We start from the raw sequence: 22727 nt of genomic DNA on the forward strand, positions 1-22727 counted from the left end.
TGTGACCGCCACTTCAGCTGGTTCCAGGGTGCGTGTGTAAGATCTGGCGCGCACGTACGCATGCTTATACCCTGATGGGTTGGAATAAATCCCCAACTCTCCGGAAGCAGGCGAACAGGCGCTTGAGGAGGATGTGATTGTTCGCAGCGACTACAGCTGATCGGGAGCGAGGGGTACTACGAGGGCTCAGCACTGATATGACTTATTGCAAGCCATTACATTGCTTTTACCCCCTCATTGCACCAATGGCGGGAGACACATCGCCAAACGGATGACAATCAAGCTAAAGCGATCGAGTGACAGTTGTTTTGCACGATCAACTTGACAGCATGAACGTACGAATACGATAACGCCGTAACGGATATAGGAGGAAAGCGGTTGCTGTTCTGCCGGATGGAAACGGTTTTACGGCAAACCGGTGGATTTTTTCTCCCCATTGTTTCCGCTCCGTGTGCGTGTGTGTGTGTGTGTTTCCAATCCTGTTTCGTACTTATAAATCCTGCAATCGGAGAGTGAGCCGTAGAAAACACCACAAACGTTGATGCAGATGGAAATGGGAAAAGTGTGGAAAACTACTAATGGGGATGCATAGGCATTAACGCTTACCTTTGTTGCATAAGTCAGTGAAAGTTGTTGGTGCAATAAGCAGGGTGATAAGAAATAACCATATGCAAATCTGCAAATGATGAGCATGTGAGTGAGGATGCCCGTACAGGTGACGCTCGTGGTAATAAGCTTTGCAGTAACATCTGTCAAATGGTTACAGGTTTGCCTGTGCAAGTCTGCTTATGTGAGTAATTTATACGATGGTTGAATTCAATAGCTAACATGGTACGAAACAAGCAAATAGATGTGTTAGATAACAGCTGGGGAAAATTGATTTCATGGTGGATCGTATCATGGTCATTCTAAATTTGAATTTCATTAATTCATCACACCGAATGTATATCCTACTTATCAGCTTTGATCGCACGGCTCGCCGTAAAGGTTTTGTAACGGTTCTACGAGCCGAACAATTCTTCCAGTGTAACCAATCCATTGCAATTGTTCAAAAAACGCTACCAACAAACATTTACTTATCGGGCGCTGTTCAATCTCTCCCGGGGCTTGCAGAGTCGTGCGACGCCTTCTTTAGCTTCATCGGATGCGTGACGATGATTTTACGATAGAATTGCCTGGAAAACAGCGAGTAACACCTCACTGCGGAAGTGCGTGGACAATCAACAAAACGGAACGTGTGACTTTCGCGTAAAATATACACGACCCGATAGTTTGTTTTTGTGTCTTGCATAAAACTTCTCTCGGGGGCGTGTTTAAAACGAGGACGTGCCCCGTTGCGGTTCGCTGGGCGTTTTCGTTGGAGTATGCCGACTTAGAACGCGTGTTGCTGTTGGTAAAGGTTGACTAAACCTGACGAGTCTTCACACGCACCTTGCGGGCATACACCGTAACGGAAGGGGAGGTAGTAAAGGAAAAGCATTGCATTGCTCATTCAGTAAGTTGAGTAAGTGAATTTTCATCGACTCTAATAGAGACAGAATGTTATTTTCAACTTTGATTTATTAGTTAGCAGTCTGGTACATTCGTAAATATGTTAAAGTGGTTAAACGCACTGAACATTTGCAGATGGAAACATCGGTCAAACAATCATGGTCTCAAACTTCGCGTTCTGCTCGCAAAAGGTTAAGGCAACGGACTAGTCAATCTTCGGAGCTTCGAGGAAACATTTGTTTCGATTTCAGACGTTTTTGAGTTCGGCGGAAGGCTACCTTTTCCATCCACAAAATTTGCACATTCTTCGCTCTTGTGATCTTCTGACATCTTACGCTTTTGTTTTAGCTTGGCCGCGCACCATCGTTCGTACGGAGGTTGGTCTCCGCAAAGCCAAAGCGCTTTGGGAAAGTACTGACCTTTGCGACGCACAACGCATGGGTTGGAAAGAAGGAGATGGGCGCAACAACAATCGAACCCCAGTCATTAACACGTTTTACTAGGCGGGAAAGAGAAGCCAGTGTGGAAGTGGAGGGGGTTCCCAAAAAGTTTGGGCTAGATTGACTGATTTTTAGGTAATTTGTTTGCATTAAGTAAACACACTCCAGTCTGACACCCCTCCGCTCACCCGAGCGTTTTGCTTGGCAACGCTCGGCGAGCGGCAGCTACTTCTACCTTTGGCTCAAGAGGCTGCAAATTAAGTTAAACTTGTTTATAATTTACGGGGCGACACGGGGAGCTGCTGGAGGAACGTCTCTCAAGGGGATATTATTCGCCCAGTCATAAATGTTTCGCGTGTTTCCATCACAATCATGGAAATGATTGAGTGTTAATTGAATGCGTTTCCCAATGCGCGAGTGCATCGAAAACGAAAGGTGCACAAGCAGCTCGTAGCGTAAGAAAAATAAAACACGGGATCGTCGCTATTGGGGTCGATTTTGGTTGATGAAGGTTTGAAAAAGGTTAAATATTTGATAGTTTGCAATTCAGCCTAACAGGGCTTTCGTGTGCGCAAAAATCACCTAAAGTTTGAAGGGGAAGGTTATTAGTTATTTAGTTTAAAATTGGTTCGTTTGATGAACTGCTCAAGGCGAAGTTGAGTTGAAAGCTACCTAACATACCACTGGTTTGCATATGAATTAGTGATGTGCGTGCTGAGTAAGAATGATTTGAATCTTACTATTGAATGGTTGACTAAAATCCTAACGGATAGTTTTTGTTACTCATTTTTTATTTGAACCCTTTACAATGATTTGACTTCCACAAGCATAAATGAGTGAGTAAATGAGTTGCTAGTCGTCAAAGAGATTCGACTCCTAAGTTGAGATACGAATCCCAAGTGGAGTTTCGAATCCCAATGAAGGATTCGAATCCTAAGAGTTGGTAAAAGAGTCGCCACAGAGAAGCGAATCTTAAATTGGGATTCGAATCTCCAATAGGGATTCGAATCCCAAACTGTATGTGTATTCATATAAACGTAAAGTTCCAGTTCAGTTCATTTGAATCTAATCTGAAATTAGACTCAAATCTCTGCGACGACTTATAACTCATTTTACATGTTATAAATCACAAAAAAGTGACTTAAAGAGTCGAATCATCGTGATGATTGTTCGCTCTTTAAAAAGAGTTGTCATTTTCATCTCTAATATGAATGCAAAATTGTGTGGGGTCTCCTTAAATATGGAAAATAACCAAGGTTATTTATGATATGTCACAAAACTGTGCTAAATGTCGTCTAATGCTCTGGCGGCGATCAACACCTTCTGAAGTCGCAAACCGTACACAACACAATGCTCTGCCCGAATCGAATGATTTATAAATCGATCGTAAATATAAGTGGGCTGTAAAATGGGTTCGATTTGGAAAGTAATTTGCGTACCCGCTGGGAACGCTGGGCTCCGAGTGCGCCGACGCACACACGCACACACACACATGGTTTGCTCGATATTAAATTTTATTCGACATAACCATAACGCCCCGAATGTGATGCAGAGCGTTCTATTTAGCGGCGTGCCGCCCGTGGATGAAATTATCGATAATCATTGCAGCATTCGGATGTGTGTGACCGTACGATGTTTGAGTGTTGCGACCTGCTTGAAATAATAATAAAACCCAATGGGATGTTGTTGTCGGGTGACGGATGCGGGGGGGACCACAAGCTCTCGATGTCATAAAAATGCTGCTTTGCACAAAACAAGCTGAAATAAAATTTTGCGAAACATTCCCGTGTGAATTGCATTGTACCGTGCGTGCCTGTGAGTCATGATAAATCGTCACCAGGCGGCAGTAAAATTAAATGTTTACTGAACTTTGCATGTCAAAAGCGGACGGTAGGTCCCCCTACGGAGCAAACCCGGTGTACCACTTATGCGTAAAATTGTACGGGCGAATAATACAAATTGATTGCCTACCTCTTCAGCCTCCCACCGGCTGATCTTTGACCTGGCGCACTCGCTGGACCGCAGGACAGAAGAGTCGGACCGACTGCCTGCTACCTACACAGCGTGTCGCAATGTTTAATTTGTTGATTACCGCTGCTCCGCTAAATCCGTCGCGAAAGAATCACTCCGGGGGGTGGTTTGATGCAGGTCTGGCCGAGGTGATGCAATGTCACCAAGTATGGATGATGTGGATCAGGTCCTGCCAGACCGATCACCAGCACAGACCGGAGAACAAAAACCGGCACTCGAGGGGTGGTAGAATCGCTCAATCATTCTAATCTAGGTCCCGCGATCGATCGATCTTGGGCCGTTTGGTCGGTAAAGGATTTGGATTTGTTGGCTTAGCACCACCAGCCTATATCCCGACCGGCGGACAGCGTTCGATCAACGTCTTCTGGACGCGAGTGAGCTGCTAAGTCTGTCTGGGGGTTTCTCCAAAAATGGTAATAAATGACAACGCCACGATTGCTATTTCTGGCGCTGAAGCGGGTGTGCAATAACCTTATTTCTTGGGTGACATTTTGTCAACAGCTTGTTTGTGGCGGGATACTGCGGGTACCGCGCGGTAAAGGTTATTCACGGGGCGCGGTGAGCTGAAGTCTAGATTCTATCGCATCCAAGTCACATCCCAGAACGGTAACCGGTCGACATTTCGAGGAGGACGTTGACGTCTGCTGAACACGCCGGTTTGCAAATCAAATCCTCAGCCCAGTGTCTACTCCTGCCAAAGGGAACTCAACAAAATGTGCGAATGTGTTCCCCTTTAGTGTTTGACTGCTCAACTGAAGCGTTCTGTGGCTGATCGTGCACGCCATACCGAACCCAGTTCGTGTGTTTCGTGTCGTTTGCCGCCTGTTAGTTTTTTGCGGACAAGTAGATTTGAATTTCCTTAGTCCAGCTGGCGACTGGCTTTTGCTCCAGATGAATGGGCGGTAACCAACCTTCCAGCCCACGCAAAGGAGGGAACCCAGCGAAGTTGTCACGCGTACCCTGAACCCTGCGAAGCCCCTCTCCAGCGTAGGTTGATGAAGGCATCCGAGAAAGTTCCAGTTATGCAACAGCATAACACAGGGACACAGCTGAATGAAATCGAGGTGCTAAGTCTAGGGAGCAGCAGGCGTTCCGAGATTTGCGCCCGGCCCAATTTATGCTCATTATATGTGGCACTACAGCCATGCCGGCTACCGCCCCTGCGAAAAAGAAGGTTAACACGTAATACTATTGACCACTGGAGTAGCAGCGTCTCGATTTCGGCGGCAGCACGCGCGACACGCGATTAGTGGACCCAGTAGACCTCTGTGCACCAGCTGTGGAACCGTCGACCGTCACCCGAACAGGTCACCAACAGGGAGGAGGTGTTCGATCGGCCACGGGAAGGACAAGATAAAAACGCACACATACCATGTCTTCCCGAACTCCGACGAGTGATATACAATGGCGCTACAGCAGCGCGTGTAATCCAAAACCGCTGCCCTTCGTGGCTCGTAATTTCTGCTAAATTATTACCCCACCCCGTGATCACCATCGGGTAGGGTGCCCGAGAGGACTGTATTTTGACTAAAAATGGTATACGATGGTATCTGGTTTTTGTTTATTTCCTCTCGTGCTTCCTACAACCGTAAGCGCTTTCCTCCACGCGCGGTTCCGAGATCATGAAACTGAAGCTTTATTGAAGCATCCAACCACCGAGCTCGGTCCCAAGACCGTTTATTGGTTGTTTATGGAATTGGAAAACTTTTTGGTAGCTCCCCAAACACAACGCTCTCGGGTTGATGTTTGGAGCTTCATGCGTGCATAAAACTTTACGATACTACCTGCCCGATGCTCGATGACACGCGGTTACTCAATTTTCGTCCGTAGCAGTAAATTATTGATTCGTTAAAAAAAGAGTCGTTTAGCCCCCCTCCCCTACCCGGTCGTCCCTTCCGCCGCCATCAGGAGGGAAGCGGGGGTCAGACGTTGTAAACGATAGTGGTCGGTGTGCAGATAGCAGATTAACAGATTGTTAACTGGCCTGGTGCTAGAAGATAATGATCGACCTATCGGTTGTCGTCGGTGCTGTTGCGTGGAAATTGGGCTTATTATCGGCGGGATGTGTTGAAATGGTTTGCGCGTTTCCAGTGGATTAAAGTTTTTGGGAGGACGTTTCGGCTTTCGTAATTTTCTCTTCCAAACTGCCAATTGTTTGCTTGGTTGAACGATTGTTTGTTTTTATGGTTGGTGTTGTTTTTTTTTCTCAGTTTTTACACTACCCAACTTATTGAGTCGTATAACTTGCAGTTATGTTATGTGAATGCCGAGCGGAAACGGCTATTTGATGGCAATCCATTCGGTATCCGTCCGGAACTAATGGTTATGATATAAAAAAATACTATTTACACTAGGCGCAGTTGCGTGTGTGACTTTCGGTGCTTTGCGGTGCGGGTTTGATCATCTTAAAAAATCGTAATTCCGTTCTGACCTGAGCATAAGTGTTTGTTTATCTTCGAAGCACACAAATACACAGTGTCTTGCAAGGGAAGGAAAACAAACAAAACACTCTTCACAAACGAAGGTTGGAAAATGCAAATGTTGGAAAACAAATGTGCCAAATACTCCAGCATACAGGGCATCGGGTGTCCGAAAATAGAAACCTCAACTGGGGTTTTTCTTCTCCGGGCCGGTATGGTGCGTTATTTCGTGACATCATTTAGCTGGCCGAAAGTGTCCGAGCTTCACTTTCAACACTTTACAGAACTAATTTGTAGAGTCAGCCATTCGAGACACCGAAACGCACTCTTTTGGTGCCCGTGAACCAAATGCGAATCGATTGCCATTAACCTTCACGTTTCGGGGGGCCTTCCTTCTTGAAAAAGGGGGTGCCAGAGAGAATGGGTTGGAAAATTTGCAACTTAATACCACCCGATGGCTATTGGCCAAAACTCATTCAACGGCGGCAAAGAAGAAAGTGCAAAACAGTATGCACTAGCGGCTAACCTAGTAGAGTACGTGGTTCACTACTCATGGAACAAATGGAGAGAGAAGATGGGTTGAAATCCGTTGCCTTATATCTTCCACTAGCAAGCCAGGAAGCTCCCGAGAAAAAAAACTAAACGAAACGAGGTGAATAAAATTAGAGTTTACTTTCGTTGAATTAATTAAATTGTGATCGATCAGTAGCGCTTGTTGTTTTTCGATTAGCGAGCGCTTAACCGCACGCGCCTTTAGTAGGGAAGGGAGGCAGGTAAACAAAAACATGCATTTGCTTTCAATGAATTGAAGAGAAATGTTAGACGGAATGATTTGGGACGATTAACAAGTTTTAGATAAACAAAATGAGGAAAAGTAAAAAAAAAATGATGAAAAAAGAAACGTTGATTAGCTCGAAGCGGTAAAGCCTCGAAGCGAAGTGAAGCATCTTTGGGGTTTGATCCAGATTTGTGTATTGTGCACGATGCGTATTTTCGGAGGAAATTTAAACCGGCAAAATCGTTTACGTCACATTTTCGTGGGTCCATTCAATTTGCAATATTTTCATTTCTTTGTTTATCTTCCAATTTGTGTTGAAGATCAATTTAGCTTTTAAGCTTTTCCAATCCGTTTTTGCCAGCGTCCACTTGCATCTTGGAGGAGATTTTTCACACTTTTCCTCTTTTTCACTCTCCAAAAAAGCGAAAGGCCACGGCGGTGTGGGGTGGAAATTGGGTGAGTTATTTATTTTTTTTTATCTAGCCTAAGTGGTCTTGAAGCGGTTCGTTGTAGTGGAAATTGATTGCATTTCTGCTTTAGAGTTTATAGTAAAAATAGAATTTACTCTGCAGTAACACGACCATTGACAGGCCTTTTATGTCACCATTTAGTTTTGAAGGGTTGAACTTAATTAAAGCTCAATATTGGATCTCTAGAAACTGAAAATTTGAGTATGAATCAGTGTACATAGTACTGCAATGTTCCTCCTATTAATATTGGTTAAGTACCTGACCTATAAGGCGTTTAGATTTCCCCCTCTGTTCTTGATGTTTTCGTTGCACCGGCACCATTTTATGCATGCCCCGCAGGAGTAGGGACATGGAATTGTTTATTAAGTTCATTTCCAACCCGAACCCATTCGGCAGACCATTAGCTAAGTGAACCGTTTTGAAAACCGAACACACAAATCACCCTCGTGAAGGGAACACATGACGCAGGAGGGATCCTTCAAAATGTGTAGCGCTTGTCTAGGGTGGGTTGAAAACTGCAGCCCACCATCTTTCTTCTTCGCTTTGACGGCCGCAGCACTTGTGCACAATATAAAGCGGCAGTAACGGTATTGAACGTTGGACGACGAATGGTGTCTTTATTTTTGCGCTTGTGCGCACCTCTCCTGGAAAAGGTGAAGCTGGATTTTTGCGCAAACAGCGGCTCCGTTTCATACGCCGCGCGGTGAAAATCTAGTACAATAATGTACGCGTGTGTGTGTGTGTGTGCATATGTGTAAAGGCGAAAGATTGTACCGCCTCGAGGACGCTTTCGAGAGAGGTTCGTCGCCTGTGTTTGCGAAGGTTTTTGTTGCCAATCGAGGTCTTTCGTTTCGTCTTGCGCTCCGTTTTGGTAACGGTATCCGTTGAGAGGATCGGCTGTTCGGGATGGGAGGGGATGGGAGGAGGTTGCATATGACCTTGAACGATCTAATAAAACAGGTCCAATGCCGCTGGCACCATATGAAGCAGAAAGAAAGTGGCAGAGCACGGTCCGGGGAACGGAAATTCAGCACAAACAATCTTCCATTGCGCTCCTGGTCGCGATCGTGGGTTTTTTCTCCCCCGTCTGCTTCTCTTCTATTTCTATGCGGCGAAGCAGGTAGAAGACAAACAGAACGCGGCGCGCGGTTGACGCGGGGAAAGCTTCGGGAAAACGAGTCTGGAAGATAAAACAAAAACCCACACCTGACGTGCGCACACACTCACGCACGCACGCACGCATTTGCGGAGGTTGGGCGATAAATGGAAACAAAAAAAAACAAAACGAACGGGACACGCTTTCCCAAGATTGATGGAAGCGCTGTGGCACAAGCTTGAGAAAACGGGATCGCCAACCGACGCCGACGATATGGGAGATGCCATGAAGATGGATCCCCCTATCCCGCTTGCCGTGGCATCACCATCACCATCATCATCAACCGTCATCGGCAGCAGAGTGCGGGATCTCGGCGTCGTCTCTGTCGACATCATCGCGCCATTTGGCGAATGGAATCTTTCTTCGGCCGATTAAAAAGTCCCACCCCGGGACACACGGGGTGATGTACGCGTCTCGCGTGGTCAGGTGAAGGAAGATGATTTCAATTTATTATCTCTTAATTGTATCGCGTGCTGCAGAAGGTTTCTATCCGAGACATCAGGATCGCGGGGAGGAGATGTTTGCGTGGCTAAGCGCTGCGTTTAAGCGTGCAGTGTTAATACGAGTCGAACCACGGAAGGTCGTTTGGCAGAAGTGGGAACGCATTCGGCTGGAGAAATAGATGAGTTCCTAGGTCGCTACCGTGCGCTGGTTGCTGGATATATCGTATGCTACTCCCGTTTCTAGGCTAACAACGGGAGCATGTTTGGATGTGTGCACCCCACACGCTACAGTTAGGTTTGATAATGATCCAACGAATCATCTGCTGCGGAATCATCGGGGAACGCAGGGAATGGCAATCAACCGTAGGCCGCAAACATTGCTCATGTCGTGCCGAGGCGACATTGCACCGGAACCTCCGCCCGTCCCAGACATTCCCGGAATGGCACCACCGTGGGGAACCGGGCACCGAATGATCTATAGGTTATGTTACGCGATCGATACACATCCCAGCACCGTATACTCGCCCTCAGGAATCTAATCTAATCGTGGCAGCAATGTGTGACGCACGGATGTATGTCTTTTGCGTGGTCCCGGAGTTGAGGGATGAAAAACTCTTTTATATATGGGGAGGTGCACCAGTACCAGTTCTGATTCTCGTCAATCCAGTACCATTCTTTGGATGTTTAGCTTTTCGTCCTCATCCATCTGCCGTCCGTCAACATGATAATGATGAGCATCATCATCATCATCATCATGGTTATCTCCAATGCCCTTGATTCCTGTAGCCAACCTTCGGCGGACCGGTTCGGTTGGTGCTACCATGAAACTTACCCGCCCGAGAGGCTATCGTCTCCCGGTGGGAGATCTATAGACGAGCTCCGTACAAGGCCTCGCTGCTGCGTCCTACCGTTTCCGTTTGACTTATTTTTATTGAATTGTAAATGGTATAAATTCTTGCCTTTTATTGATTAATTGAACCGCTCGCACGGAGTGATGGTGGGTCGAAGCTGAAACGAAAATGAGGATGTCCGTTGCGTGGTTGTTGGAGATATCTGTTACCTGGCTTTCGTCGGGGACTCACACTGGGGATAAAGGGATAGGCAGAATTTTGCAAAAGTAGAGCTTGGCTCACGTCTTCATGGGGATAACTCGACAGACTTGGACATGCTTAACCTATTTCTATCATGTAAAAGAATATGCATGTCGAAATGAAACATATTCGTTCTTCTCATATCGCTTGAAGGTAACGCAAAGTTTAGCTACTGGTACTACTAGCTTCATATTGCCGTCGTCTGGCAGTAGAGCGCCTTATGACGCAAAACAACGGCGGGATTAACAGTTCCTAGGAAGTGAGTTAAACATGACACTTGACTCGACCACCTCAGAAAAGGGGCTTGGGCTTCTGAGCCCGCGTACTAATGACCGTTAATCTTAATCCTCTGTCAATATGCTAAACTTTTTGGTTAGACTAAGGCATGCGAAAAGAAGAACGGCGAAGACACTGAGTCTCACCAGAGGCTAAGGCTGCCGGCGTTACCTGGTTACTCCTAAGGCTTCGGGATGGAATTCGGACTAATACCCATTCGCTACCCATTCATCCATCGTGCGGCGGGTGGTTATACTGTTTACGGACGGCATCGGATCGAAGTGGATTCGCTCCGATGTTGTGGGGCTTTTCGGCATACTTCTGGCCCGGGTGATGGTTCTCCATTCTGAACATTCTGCTCGTGCTCGTGCGTTCTCCTTTCTAATTAAATTGTAATTTTCGTTGCACCAGTGTGGGTGCACTCATCATTTCGGTACTGGCCCGAATCAAGCCCGTTCTCAACTGCTGCAACCATCTTCTGCCTGTTGATTACGCCTTTTGCGATTGTTTGCCCCATGTTTGGCCTATAAAGGTCCCTGAGCTGCTGTGATCTTGCGGCAAACAGCCAACAGCCAACCGCTGAAAAGGAAATAATTTGTTACCGTATTCTTTTGGCCGCATTTTCGCGCCATAATGCAACCGGGTGCGAGAATTGATTTTACTAGGTCATAAATCATTACCGCTGAGGCAAAATTATTACCTTTTCCCAGTGGCCGAATTTGTTTTGGTGCTGGTGTTGTGGAAGCTTTGCAATGAATTGTTTTACTGTTGCGTCGTGCGCTGATGATCGTCGGCTCCGTTTGTTTTCCTAGCCCCCCGAATTTATATGGACGCGCGAGCAAATTACGCGAGAACTCTCGTCGAGAACCATCTGGAGTGCGAACGGTGGCAAACGAACGGATCAACTGGATAGGTTCAAACCAGCGTCATCGTTTGGTCTCGCGAAGAAAACCAGATAACGCCCGGGTGGCGAAGTGCCGGGTTGAATTCAATTTCGGTGAAGGAAGGAAAACAATTGCGGCGCGCACCGTGTGTGCGAATGACGGCGTCACGCGCGCAACCCTACCATTACAATTAACTGTATCTGCTCTGGGGGCAGTTTCGGAGTGTGATGCTCCAGTTTTGCCCCAGTTATGGGGTCGGAGGGTCGTATGGCGCTGCGGTAAGGCCGAATGTCCGTAGGCGCTTTTGGCAATGAGGAAGATGTACCGGCGCGTAAAAGTTTGTGGAGGATGGTGCTTCGTGGAGAATGATTCTGCCCTCGCGATGGCAGTGGCGAAGGAAAAGCCAGGGGTTTGGTATGTGTTCGGTGGAAAAGCGACTAAAGAAGAAGCGCTGTCGACAGGTCCAATGAGCTACAGGTCCGTTACTTTGTCGGTGTTGGGCGGTGCCATGGTTGCCGGACAGGTTTCAGTCGTGCCTTTGCTAAAATACTAACAGTAAAAACTCTTTTCCAAAATGAGCAACGTCGATCGGTATCGAAGGTGGGTCTCTAGCCCACGTCGGTAACGACTGGTGCTGGTCTATCTGGCGGTATCTGGAAGCGACACAGTTCATGTTCACGCATCACACCTACCTTTTCTGGAAGTCCAGCCGAGTCCGAGTCACCCTTATGCGTTTAAATGTGCTCCGTCTCATTTAAGGTTGTCTTCAGTGTGTGTTTCAAACTGACATATGCTCTTAAATTAAATCATGTCTTTTTAATGGATATTTTCATCGTCGCAATATTTTAAAATGTATGTTTTAAATGTCATTTCTAGGGGTTTTCCCTTCTGTTGCAACTCACCAGGTCCGTCCAACGGTATGATTTATACCACTTCCGAAACCCCTTGCACAACGACGTTGCGGTCCATTAGAAAGGACCGGTAGATGTCGTGCCATCAATGAAGGGTATATTTATTACTAACCGTCTCATCGGTTCGACCTTTCACGTGCAGCAGAGCAATGTGGCAGCAGCCTTCCAGGTTTAATTTTTCCCCTCCCGGTTCCGAACGGTGAAACATTTCTGCCCGACTCGATTGATTGCCAACCAACACGAAACGAAGGACGACGCCTTGGACTGATTTTCACCCGCACGCACGGGGGAAGGGTGGGAAGTTTTCCTGCTTGTTCCCGAGGTGGAAATCTTTCAACTCCTCCCGGCCGATGTAACGATGCCGATGGTAGACGATTGCTTTCCCAAAAGGACTACGGATAGTATTTAGTTAACCCTAAGATAGGCTGAAGCGGAATTGAACGGAGGTTTGTTGAAGGAGGGTTGAAGCGTTGGCGATCGTACGCTGCCGGAAGTTGGTATGTGGAAGAGTTATTTGCGTGCCCAGACCAAAAACTGAAAATGGCACCCAGCTTTGGCGAACGAGGGAGCAAAAGTCTGCGTCGCCGGAGCCAATTTGTTAGCCTAAAATATGATCACGTGGGAACGCCTCGAAGTGATCGTATATTTTGCCGCCCTGCTCGGACAGTGTGCGCTGATCAGGATACCACACCGGATATGGGCTTATTGAAACCGTTCATCCAAACCGATAACTCAGCGTCTCCCTCCGCTCGAGGGAACTGGCGGTGGACGTGGAGTAGTTACGTACTGGCGTGAAGCAATGCTCGATCTCGTTGGACTCGAACGTACTTCGTTAGCGGACGCCACCCTTCAGTGAGATCGGGATGGAATTATGAACACTTGTTGGAAAACCACTGACGGAAGTGTTTTTGTACGCCGGTGGAGTGTTTAAATTGCATTGCGGTTATTTATGAAAAGAAGGTGTGAGATATTCGAAACCTACTCCGTTCCATTTCATCTGAAGTCAGTGGCTTGTCAATATTTTATTTCACTTTTAAATTTGAAAGATTTCAATTATTTTCCCCCTGTCTCGTGTCATGTTTGGGAAACATGTGTTAAATAAATTTGTTGATTAACAAAAAAAGGTCCATTGGAACTTTTTTTACACCCGGTCGTGCATGAGGACCTCCCAGGGAAGGTCGGACTATGCCACATGTTCCGGCACATGCGCCAAACAATACCGCCGGTTGCAAGGTCGCGCGTGTTCCAGCTGTTCGATTCGAAATGCATTTTATCGATCACCTGCGTAACGATGGTTGGGTGAACGTATATCGTGTCGAACTCGTGTGTAGCCGGGGGAGTCAGGAGACCGTCCCAGAACCGACCGGGGTTGTTGCGACGGCGCGTAGTTCCGATCTCATTCGAAGCGTAACGCACGAGTCGATCGATCCGCCGAACCTTGGGATCGTACCGGCGATCAACTGTTGGGGGTCCCAACCCGGGCCACAGACGGTAGGAAGAAATAATGCGCTGCTCGCTTGTTCGACCGAGCTGTACCGCGTGGTTCAAAGTCACGCAGGCGCAGTGAGAGTTGCATAATTTAATTTGTTTCAGAGTGTGTTTTTATTTTATTGGCGTTCGTTGTGTTGTCGTTGTTGAAAGAGAAAGGTGATAGAGGTGTACAGGGATTGGGGGGGAAACAAATATGTCGTCCAGCGAAACAAACGACAAAAGCCCATACGACGCCGACTGCCGTACAAGAAAATTCCATCAGAAACCTCAAATTTGCTGTCGTTCCAACGGGTAACGAAAATAAAATTTCGTGTGTTTCGATATTCCGGGGGAGGCGGTGTTAACGTCTCTCGTCATCGCTGTTGCCACCGCGTGAATTCGTATAAGATGAAGGGGAAGAGGAGAGACTGGTGGACGGAGATGAGATATTGGAGTCGTGCGTGTCTTGTTAAGGTGTATCGGTCATTTGTTGTTCGACAGATTAACTAAAGCTAACCTTTCGTCGAATTAAGGTGACCGGCGTGGATGTAAGAACGAGGGATGGGGACGGGGTTGATTAAAAATATTGAAACTCTAGGTGTAACAACAAAATCTTTGATCTCAGGATATCTACGTTGAAAGGTCCACTGTTTTATCATAAATATCAACTGCATTTAATAATGAAGTAGCGTTTTAAAGAAGTAAAAAGCAATCGCCTTTAAATGCTTCCTAAATGTGCTGTACCTTATGAATCTTTAGGCGAGATTTATTTATGTTCTTTTAACATTAATGAATCTTTGGGATTCATGAATCCCTCATTAAAAGACTCATGTATCTCCAAAACGATGCAAAGAAACTTTCAGATTCTTGATTCTGAATCGGAAATACAAAACTCTACTGTCTAAGAATTACATATTTGCCCCAGTACAGAAGTAGTTTTACAGGTACTTGATGCCCCCGAAGATTATGTCTGTTTTTCCGTAGTTCTCCTTCGACACACTGCCCCGATGTCCACGGAAGTCCACGTCCGCACACACATACGGTTGCCTGCTTGTCACGTGGGGCTAATTGGGGTTCATCGATTTTAAAAGCACATTCCACCAAACACCAGCGATGACATCGAGCAACAAGTTCAACGTGTTTTACTGAGACTTTCCTTGTGTTAAGAGATGTGTTTTTTTACGGTAACGAGAAAATCAAGAACCATGCAGCAACTTAGTGTGAACGACGAGAAACGTCAGGGTTTCGCGGATGGCGTCAACAGCAACTGGTTGCAATTGCTGCACCACCAGGACCGGGCCGTAATGGGGTGGAGGGTCTGATCTGCGCTGACATTCCACAAGGCACGTCGCTGAAACCTTGTTAGTTTGTCCGGCCGGAGTCCCGTTCGTTTCTGGTCCGTGCCGTTCTTGGTGTGAACTGGAACGCGTCACCAGCGGTGGTGGAGGGGGGTGAGGGCAGGTGGGCACTCGAAGACTTAAGACATTCCGATCGGTTGAGTAACACTTTCCGCGATCCGCCCCACGTGACCGGCACGTTAAGGTTGGCTACTGGAATAAGGTAGCTAATGCTAATTGGGGGATCGGTTTTATGCTGCCCACACCGTGAAGGTGGAATATGAATTTGTCAATCACGGATCCGAGCGGCCAATGTCAATAACGTTCCGGGTTCTTAGGTCAAACATCATCGCGCTGCAATGGGAAAGGAGTGCGCACTCCTCTCGTTAACGGTGGGTGATAATAATGATTAAGCTCGCACGACCCTCACACTCACAGCTCATTAGCTCTTCGTGGAGTGTGGCGGAAACAGAAGCTCAACGTCGTCCGTCCGTGTGCGCGCCCCGTTATGCGATCGCCCAACATGCTTAATCTGTCAATCAGGAGCCACGATTAGGCCACACCGTGGCACATCACATTGACAGGGGGGAGCGTGCATTTGTCCGTTTGTCGGCTACCGGTCGGCGATCGCCACCGCATCGGCGGCTGCATATGCCGACGACGACGACGACGACAACGGTTTACGACCATCACCGGTCAGAAGGAAGGGGGACAGAGTGAACGACGGAGAAGATGGGTCCGGCTAGGAAGGCATCAATTTGTCAATTTGTTCACCAACCAACGGGACGATTGGACACTCGAACGCACCGCCATCTTACCGGCGGTCGAGTCGCATTTCACCTGAAGTCTTGATATCTGCACCCAGAGCCTGAAGAGACCGTGTGCGGAGAGAGGCTCCCTGCAAGAGGATTTCGTTGATTATTGATAGATCCGATGTGCACAAACAAATTTTGTCCCGCATTTCGCCTCCCTCCGCAGCGCTTATCGCTCGGAACCACCTTCTTTACCGTGTCGCATTTGCAGACAGATGGATGAGACCCGCTTACGAGGCCCCCGAGACACCCTCCAGCCCCCCACACCCCCTCAGGAGTCATCATCGTCATGATCGATGCATCAACTATCGATCCGGTGCGGCTCGGCACGGGTCGAACCGGTTCCTCCGTCGAGTGCCGTTTTTCGAGGAGGGAAAGGGTTTTGTACGGCGAGAGAGAGAGAGATTTGCCTCCGCGATAAACGCGATCGAACGCGCCGTCGTCGAAGGAAATCGTTCTCGCTAATCGAAACGTATCGGTAAAGATTTCCAAACGGACATGTACTTTCTCATCCTCGAAGGGACGGCGGTTCGGTGTGCGAGGTATGAAAAATATGTTCGCCCGTACCTGTTATGATTGATCTGGAAAAGCCGTTAGCACACCACCCCGTACACCGTTTTTAGCAGAAGAGGTGGGTGATGGTTTCAGTTTTGTGGGCCAATGGTGCTGGTAAACAAATAAAATGGACAACTTTCGACGGACCAAAGGTAAACCCACTGATGATATGCTCGCACAATCTTGACGGTACCTTCTTCTTCCAGTGTGGAACCGAAGGAAGGGAACCAGTTTTTCTAAACGCGCTCCGCACGCGTGTAGGTATCATAAGGCATAGCCTTTCAACTGCGTGACAATATAATTGGTCCAATTCCGCTACTGGTTTTCCAATGCTGCTGCTTCACGGTCATTATGCTGGCAAGCACAGAAAGCGATTGAAACGTGGAATTACCGCAATTAAAGATCAATCTTTATAAGGCGTGGTGTTGGATTGGGAAAAAAGAGGTTGCAATGTGTTTCATTCTTGTTCGATTTGAAACAGTTTATTTATTTTAAAGATGGTTGAATAATTGCTCCGCTCTGGAACTGTTTTCTGCTGCTCCGTTTTACAAGTATTACGTCGGATCGCCATGTAGGGCTAAACCCCTGTGTGGCATCTGTCAAGAGTTTCAATTCGCTGCGACTGCTGCACCACGCACCACATTTCTGGCTGACATTTACATCCGCATCGGTTGGATAACCAGTTCGATATCCATATTGTCCTTAATCCGTATTCAAGGGATTTCGAGTGGGCGAAATTCGAGGCACGAACAAAATGGAAAAACATTTTCGAAGACAGTGCCAGAGGGAGTGTGCAAGGTTGGTGGTTCGTGGTTGTGATCGCAAGAAGAGGTGTCATTCGTTTTGTGCCTTGCTTACTTTATTTGGACATGAGGGGGCTTCATTGGTGGTCATTTGACATTCAATAACAACGATGCAACGATGCTTTCAAAATGCCCTTCAATGGCCTTGCTGTAGTTTGCTTAATTAATGTTCCTTCATTCTGTATTCTGGTAAAATGTTTCTGCGGGTTTTATGGAATTGTTTAAAAGAGGCGAACAAGCGCCTGATAAATGCTGGTAAGCGATTAAGCTTAAGTTTCTTACGACGATTTCGAACCGCAGGGCACACATTTTAATTTATGGCTATCATGTTTATTTTGCATGTATTTTTAATTTTTACATGATTACCGCCCACTAGCCGCCATTTTTTTTTTTTTGTTGACATGCTGCTACACGGAAGCCGTGTAGTGTGTTCCACCGTGCGTTTTCGCCAAACAAACGGTAGCTACAAAACGTCTGCTGCAACATCATCCTCTGTTGCCAGCAGTTTGGCGATGTTCGGTTAATTCTACATTCCTGCCGACCCACGGGGAGCGTGTCCGGTGTTGTCCCAACTCTCTCCCGTGTTGTGGTTTTGCATGATTATTATCGTTGCGCGTAACACCGGTAGCCGTGCACCAAACGGAGGTGCAGAAAAATTCTGACAACCTTTCCTTGGCACAAGAAAAACAAAAAGGTTTGCCTCCGGTGCACGCGCTGCTTGACCACGGGGACACGGGGGTGGAAGTGAGCAGAGGAGGGAGAGAGATGTAAATCATGCAAAGCGTGCCACCACATTGGATCATCTTCATCTTGGGTGCCCCCAAGCGGTCGGTGACGGTAGGGAAGGAAAGATAGTTGCAATTAAAATTGCAAATAGGTAACAAGATCTCCTCCACTGCTGCGTTCTAGGGGCGGAGGCTTTCAGCATTGCAGCAGCATCAGCACGCCCTTTTCGGACGGTTATCTCCGGGACGGCGAATGAATTAAAAATTCAAACTCCTCCTCGGCCTCGCGGGTAAGGAGAATGTGTGGGGATGCGGTTGCATTCGGGGTCGATCTGAAATTGATCTGCACCGTTTCGAAAACACGGAACGAAAGGAGGGGTGCCGTTCGGTGGTGGTCAACGGGGAAAGCTGTGGAAGAATTTCGCGACCTGGATGTGTGTGTTGCATGTCGGATGCGGAGGATCGCTGGCAAGCCTCCTGGGCGGGGCGGAGGGGTTACGGAGATAAACGGAGAGATTAATTAACTTCCTGATAGAGCAAACAGCGTCTCTGCACGCGATCGCACGATCATGCGCGAAAAGGATATCTTCAGCCCGAGCACGGGGCTTTCGGACCAGCATACCAGGGCAGGGTTGGGGACTTACAATTTGAATATCGTGCTAAGTAGGGCTCTCCCCCCCCCTCAGTAAAGGGTGGAAATAGTTAAAAAAAATAAGGCGAAAAGGCGGCCGGCATGTCGGCCCCGGAAGCGTGAAGCGCACATGAAGTACTTGCGCAGCGGTAGCATCACGCGCCGCCGGTTGGGGCAATAATTTTAAAGCTCCCCCCGGGTTCATGCGTTGGTCACGTGGGCCGAGAAGTGGGAGAGGGTTTCCACTAGCCGAAGGTAACAACGCAGATCCGCCTCCGCGTATCATGAGCGGCTCAGGTTTCGACGTGCACGAAAGCCTTACACCAAACCGCCGGAATGTGGCTTGACTTCTTCTGATGGGGAAGAAGGATTCTCCAGTGGGTTCCTTTCTGCAAGCCAGGGAGTTCACTTTTCCACTGGACCAGGTCCTGTCGTCGCCTGTCGGTTTTTATATCCGTGTGCGCATCAACTTAAAGATATTTAAACTAAATGAGAAAATACGAGAATCTACATAATTTACGGCGAACTTTAAATGAGTGGTTAGCTTCTCAGAAACGTAAAAAAGTCATATTTAGGCAACCGAATATTATAAATGGACATATCGATCTATATAATGGAATGCTTCAAGCGGTGGAGCGAAAAGCTCATCGACACAGGGGCTTTTTACAGACGTATCGGGGAAGTTGCAATCACACAGGGGAGTATGACAAATAGCAAGGGAAATCGTGCAAACCCACCGGAGAACTTTGCAATCGATTGGAGGAGCAAACTTCCAATTCATCGTTTCTTGTGAGTAAATGATGTTCCTACCGACAATAAAACGATTAAAAAGCGTGTTTTTCATCCAAGAAAGTTGTTTTCAACTAAAATACAAAGGCTTTTTTTTTTTTATTTCTCGTTGATGGATAACATTCGAGGAACGCTTTGTTTGGAAAACGTGTGTAAACTAGTGGATGTAAAAATCGAAGATACAAATTTTAGTAAAATGAATAGACGAGTAAAACTTCTTCTTCTTGGCGTAACGACCTTGTTGGTCATGCCTGCCCCGTTAAGGGCCTACGAAGAATTCTAAGTAAAGTCCTCCTTTTTTTTGTTGGATCCATGCAGATCGACGAGTTCATTAAAGATTTGTTAAGATTCATCAAAGTTTCGAAAAGACTCGACGATGTTTTATGATTCAAATTTTCAAATATTTCTTAAGGCAAATGGAATGAATCTTGGGAGGAAGATTCATATGATACATAAAACTTTAAAATCAATTCATGATTAAATATATTGCTTGGTTATAAAAGCAATGCTATCCAAATTAAAAAAATATATACCTTTATCAATTCATCGCTAACCGACCGATAGAATGCCAAACACACCGCTGCAGATCAGCAAAATAAATAATTATAATAAACACTACCATCTAGATAAGCCAAGACTAGCCCGATAAGATAATTCCGGGCCGGATGCGAAAAGAGCGTAGCAAATAATGATTAGACGAGTTCGAAGAAAAACACGTTACCATTTTCCTTCCAACTGGCCACGAAAATGGTTGGCCCAGAAAAAAAGAGACAGTAAACGTAATGCCAGGTTCATTACGATAAAGCGCAGGCCAGTTTAAAAACGAGTGGCCTTCGGAACCAGCGGTCATGTTGCATGGGTTGCAACACGATGTTCCATTTCCGAGATCGTTTCAGCCGCTTCGCCCTGTCGATGACAATTTCGCTCACCGATGGAGAAAGAAGGAACGGGTGACCGATGCGGGACGAAAGAAAAAATTAGCAAAATAATAACTGTGGGAAATGGTGAGGAAGTTTCGTTCGCTTTCCTTCGATGGGGTGTCTGAAGTGTCGCGGACATTTCCCCGTCGATGCCTGGCACCATCCTCCGGGAGGAGATCTCGGTGGTCGCACGATCCCCGTGCCGTTGGGCGGAAGGTTTCCCGTAGGTTCACCGTGGAGGGGGAGAGGAAGAAGTTCGGCTGGCCCGCGGGAGCATAATGTTGGAGGACGCGACCGTGCAGCCCGTAATTGCGAGTCGTGCCCCGATAGAGTGGTAATGAGATAATTTGTTTGCCGTTTTGCACAAATTTTACCACAACTGACTCGACTTTCTCGAACGCTCTCGCTTCCCACCCTCCCCGTCGATCGAAAGTATACTAAGACAACCGGTGACGTTGCTACCACCAAGCAAGACGCAAACGTTTTCTTGACCTACACCCTGCTCCCTCGCTCAGTGCACGATGCAACGGAAAAAGCAAACGAACGTCTTGAGAAAGATGATTCAATTCTGTCAACCCGAGGATCCCATCCCATTCCTTGGTGGAAACTTTGGGGTGGTTGTTGATGGTTAATTTGTTTTACAGCTGTTTGCGTGGCCGTTTCCCAGTTTTCTCGGCCGGGTGACTGGCCGTTGGTCCGGCGCCTTACTTTCCACGAAAATGTTTCTCTTGTTTCCCGATCGGTGTGCGGCTTTGGATCGTGTGGCTGCCCTCGTGAGAAAATTAGCACGAAGGAGAGTGGTGAGGGTAGCGGTGGTGTTGTTCGTGCCGAGATCATGATCAGAGTTTATAGGAGAAATATTGTTATGTGTTTGGTTCACGAAAGCGTCGATCCATCGAACCAAGTTCACTGGGTTCAAACTCATAAATCACATATTTTTACAAACAAAGAATAGTTGTTATTTTTCTTCTCATGATGATATACAAACTAAAGGAGGTGGTTAATTTTTCCAAATTTTTTAAAAATGGACGCAGATCCTCGAACATGAACACTATGGTCGTAAAGCATGAATTTCATTACCCTTACTAATTGAATGTATCTATTTCATCCTCAGGAGGATGTACGGTACAACGGTACAGCATCGCTGACTGGAAACGGTGGTGGAGGAGGAGGTAACGGAGGTCCCGCCGGGAGTAATTTGCATCCCGCACTACAGCATCAGCACAACGGCAAGCCCTCCACTGGGGGCGGTACCGCCAATGGCAACAGTGGATCCACCGGCAACACTCCAACGTCCGGAGGTCCCTCGTTGGCGATGATGCTGCTGATGGGTGGAGCGCAGCATAGCAACGGCAGTAGCAATGGCCACCACACGCCAACGCCCCCGAACGGGCCCGGCGGAACGAACGGCAACAGCATTCTGACGCAGGCTGGCCTCGAGGAGTACAGTCGGTCGTACTACGAGCAGACGACGATGTACCACCACCAGAAGCAGTCGTCTTACGCCCAGTCGGAGGGCTACCACAGTTACGTTTCCAGCTCGGACTCCAGCTCGACGCCGTTCCTCGATCGGTAAGTTACGCTAATGTTGTTGAGATGAAGTTGCCTTTCGTTTTAGACAGTGAAGATACAAGCATGAGATTCGTTTGGAACGGGCACGCGACTTCTATAAAGGAAGGTGATGGATTGACTTCCTCCTTTTAGAGGAAGGAAGTCCTTCGAGTAAAATGCAGCCTTTCATCTGGTCTCTTATTTAATTGTAGCAACAGAGCAGTATCGAGGGAAAATGGAAATATTTCCCCAAGGAAATTGAAATCCCTTGACGTCACACAAGTTCGACTTAAAAAATGCATGTTGCTTCCATGTCCACCTGGTCCCTAACCCTTAGCATTCAGATAAAGAGCCTACGGACCACGAAAGCGATAGTTGAGGCCCGTAGGCGGGCACACTCATCACATCGGAACCAGTGGGTCAGTAGAATGGTCATTAATTTAACGCATCATCAAACACTGCACCATCATGCCATTGGACGGGGCGAGGGCAGAGTTGCAGCTGGGTGATGATGGTTGCACGCCCAACCCGCCATGTCTGTCACTCGGTCAGGGTTAGCGCAGCGGAAAGAGAAATGAAAACCTATCGATACCACACACACACAATAGACGGACGCTTTCAGTCATTGATAGGAAACAGGCGGTGGAAAACGAAGGACTGTTGAAATTCTAATGCCCAATGCTGCGAACCGTTAGTTTCCGGAAGACACGACAAAACACTTAAAGACGGAAGGTTTTGGAATG

At 47.2% G+C, this 22727-nt stretch overlaps 1 protein-coding gene across 1 annotated transcript in view; it reads left to right on the forward strand.

The window, feature by feature from the left end:
• Positions 1–22727, forward strand: part of LOC131264272 (protein Shroom) — a 185429-nt gene that overhangs the window by 37991 nt on the left and 124711 nt on the right. The window contains exon 2 of the mRNA XM_058266555.1: positions 21548–22005. Within this exon, the coding sequence (XP_058122538.1) occupies positions 21548–22005 (458 nt within the window). The remainder of the gene's footprint in view (positions 1–21547; positions 22006–22727) is intronic.

Source organism: Anopheles coustani, chromosome 2 (genome assembly GCF_943734705.1).
Source record: "Anopheles coustani chromosome 2, idAnoCousDA_361_x.2, whole genome shotgun sequence".
Classification (NCBI taxonomy): domain Eukaryota; kingdom Metazoa; phylum Arthropoda; class Insecta; order Diptera; family Culicidae; genus Anopheles; species Anopheles coustani.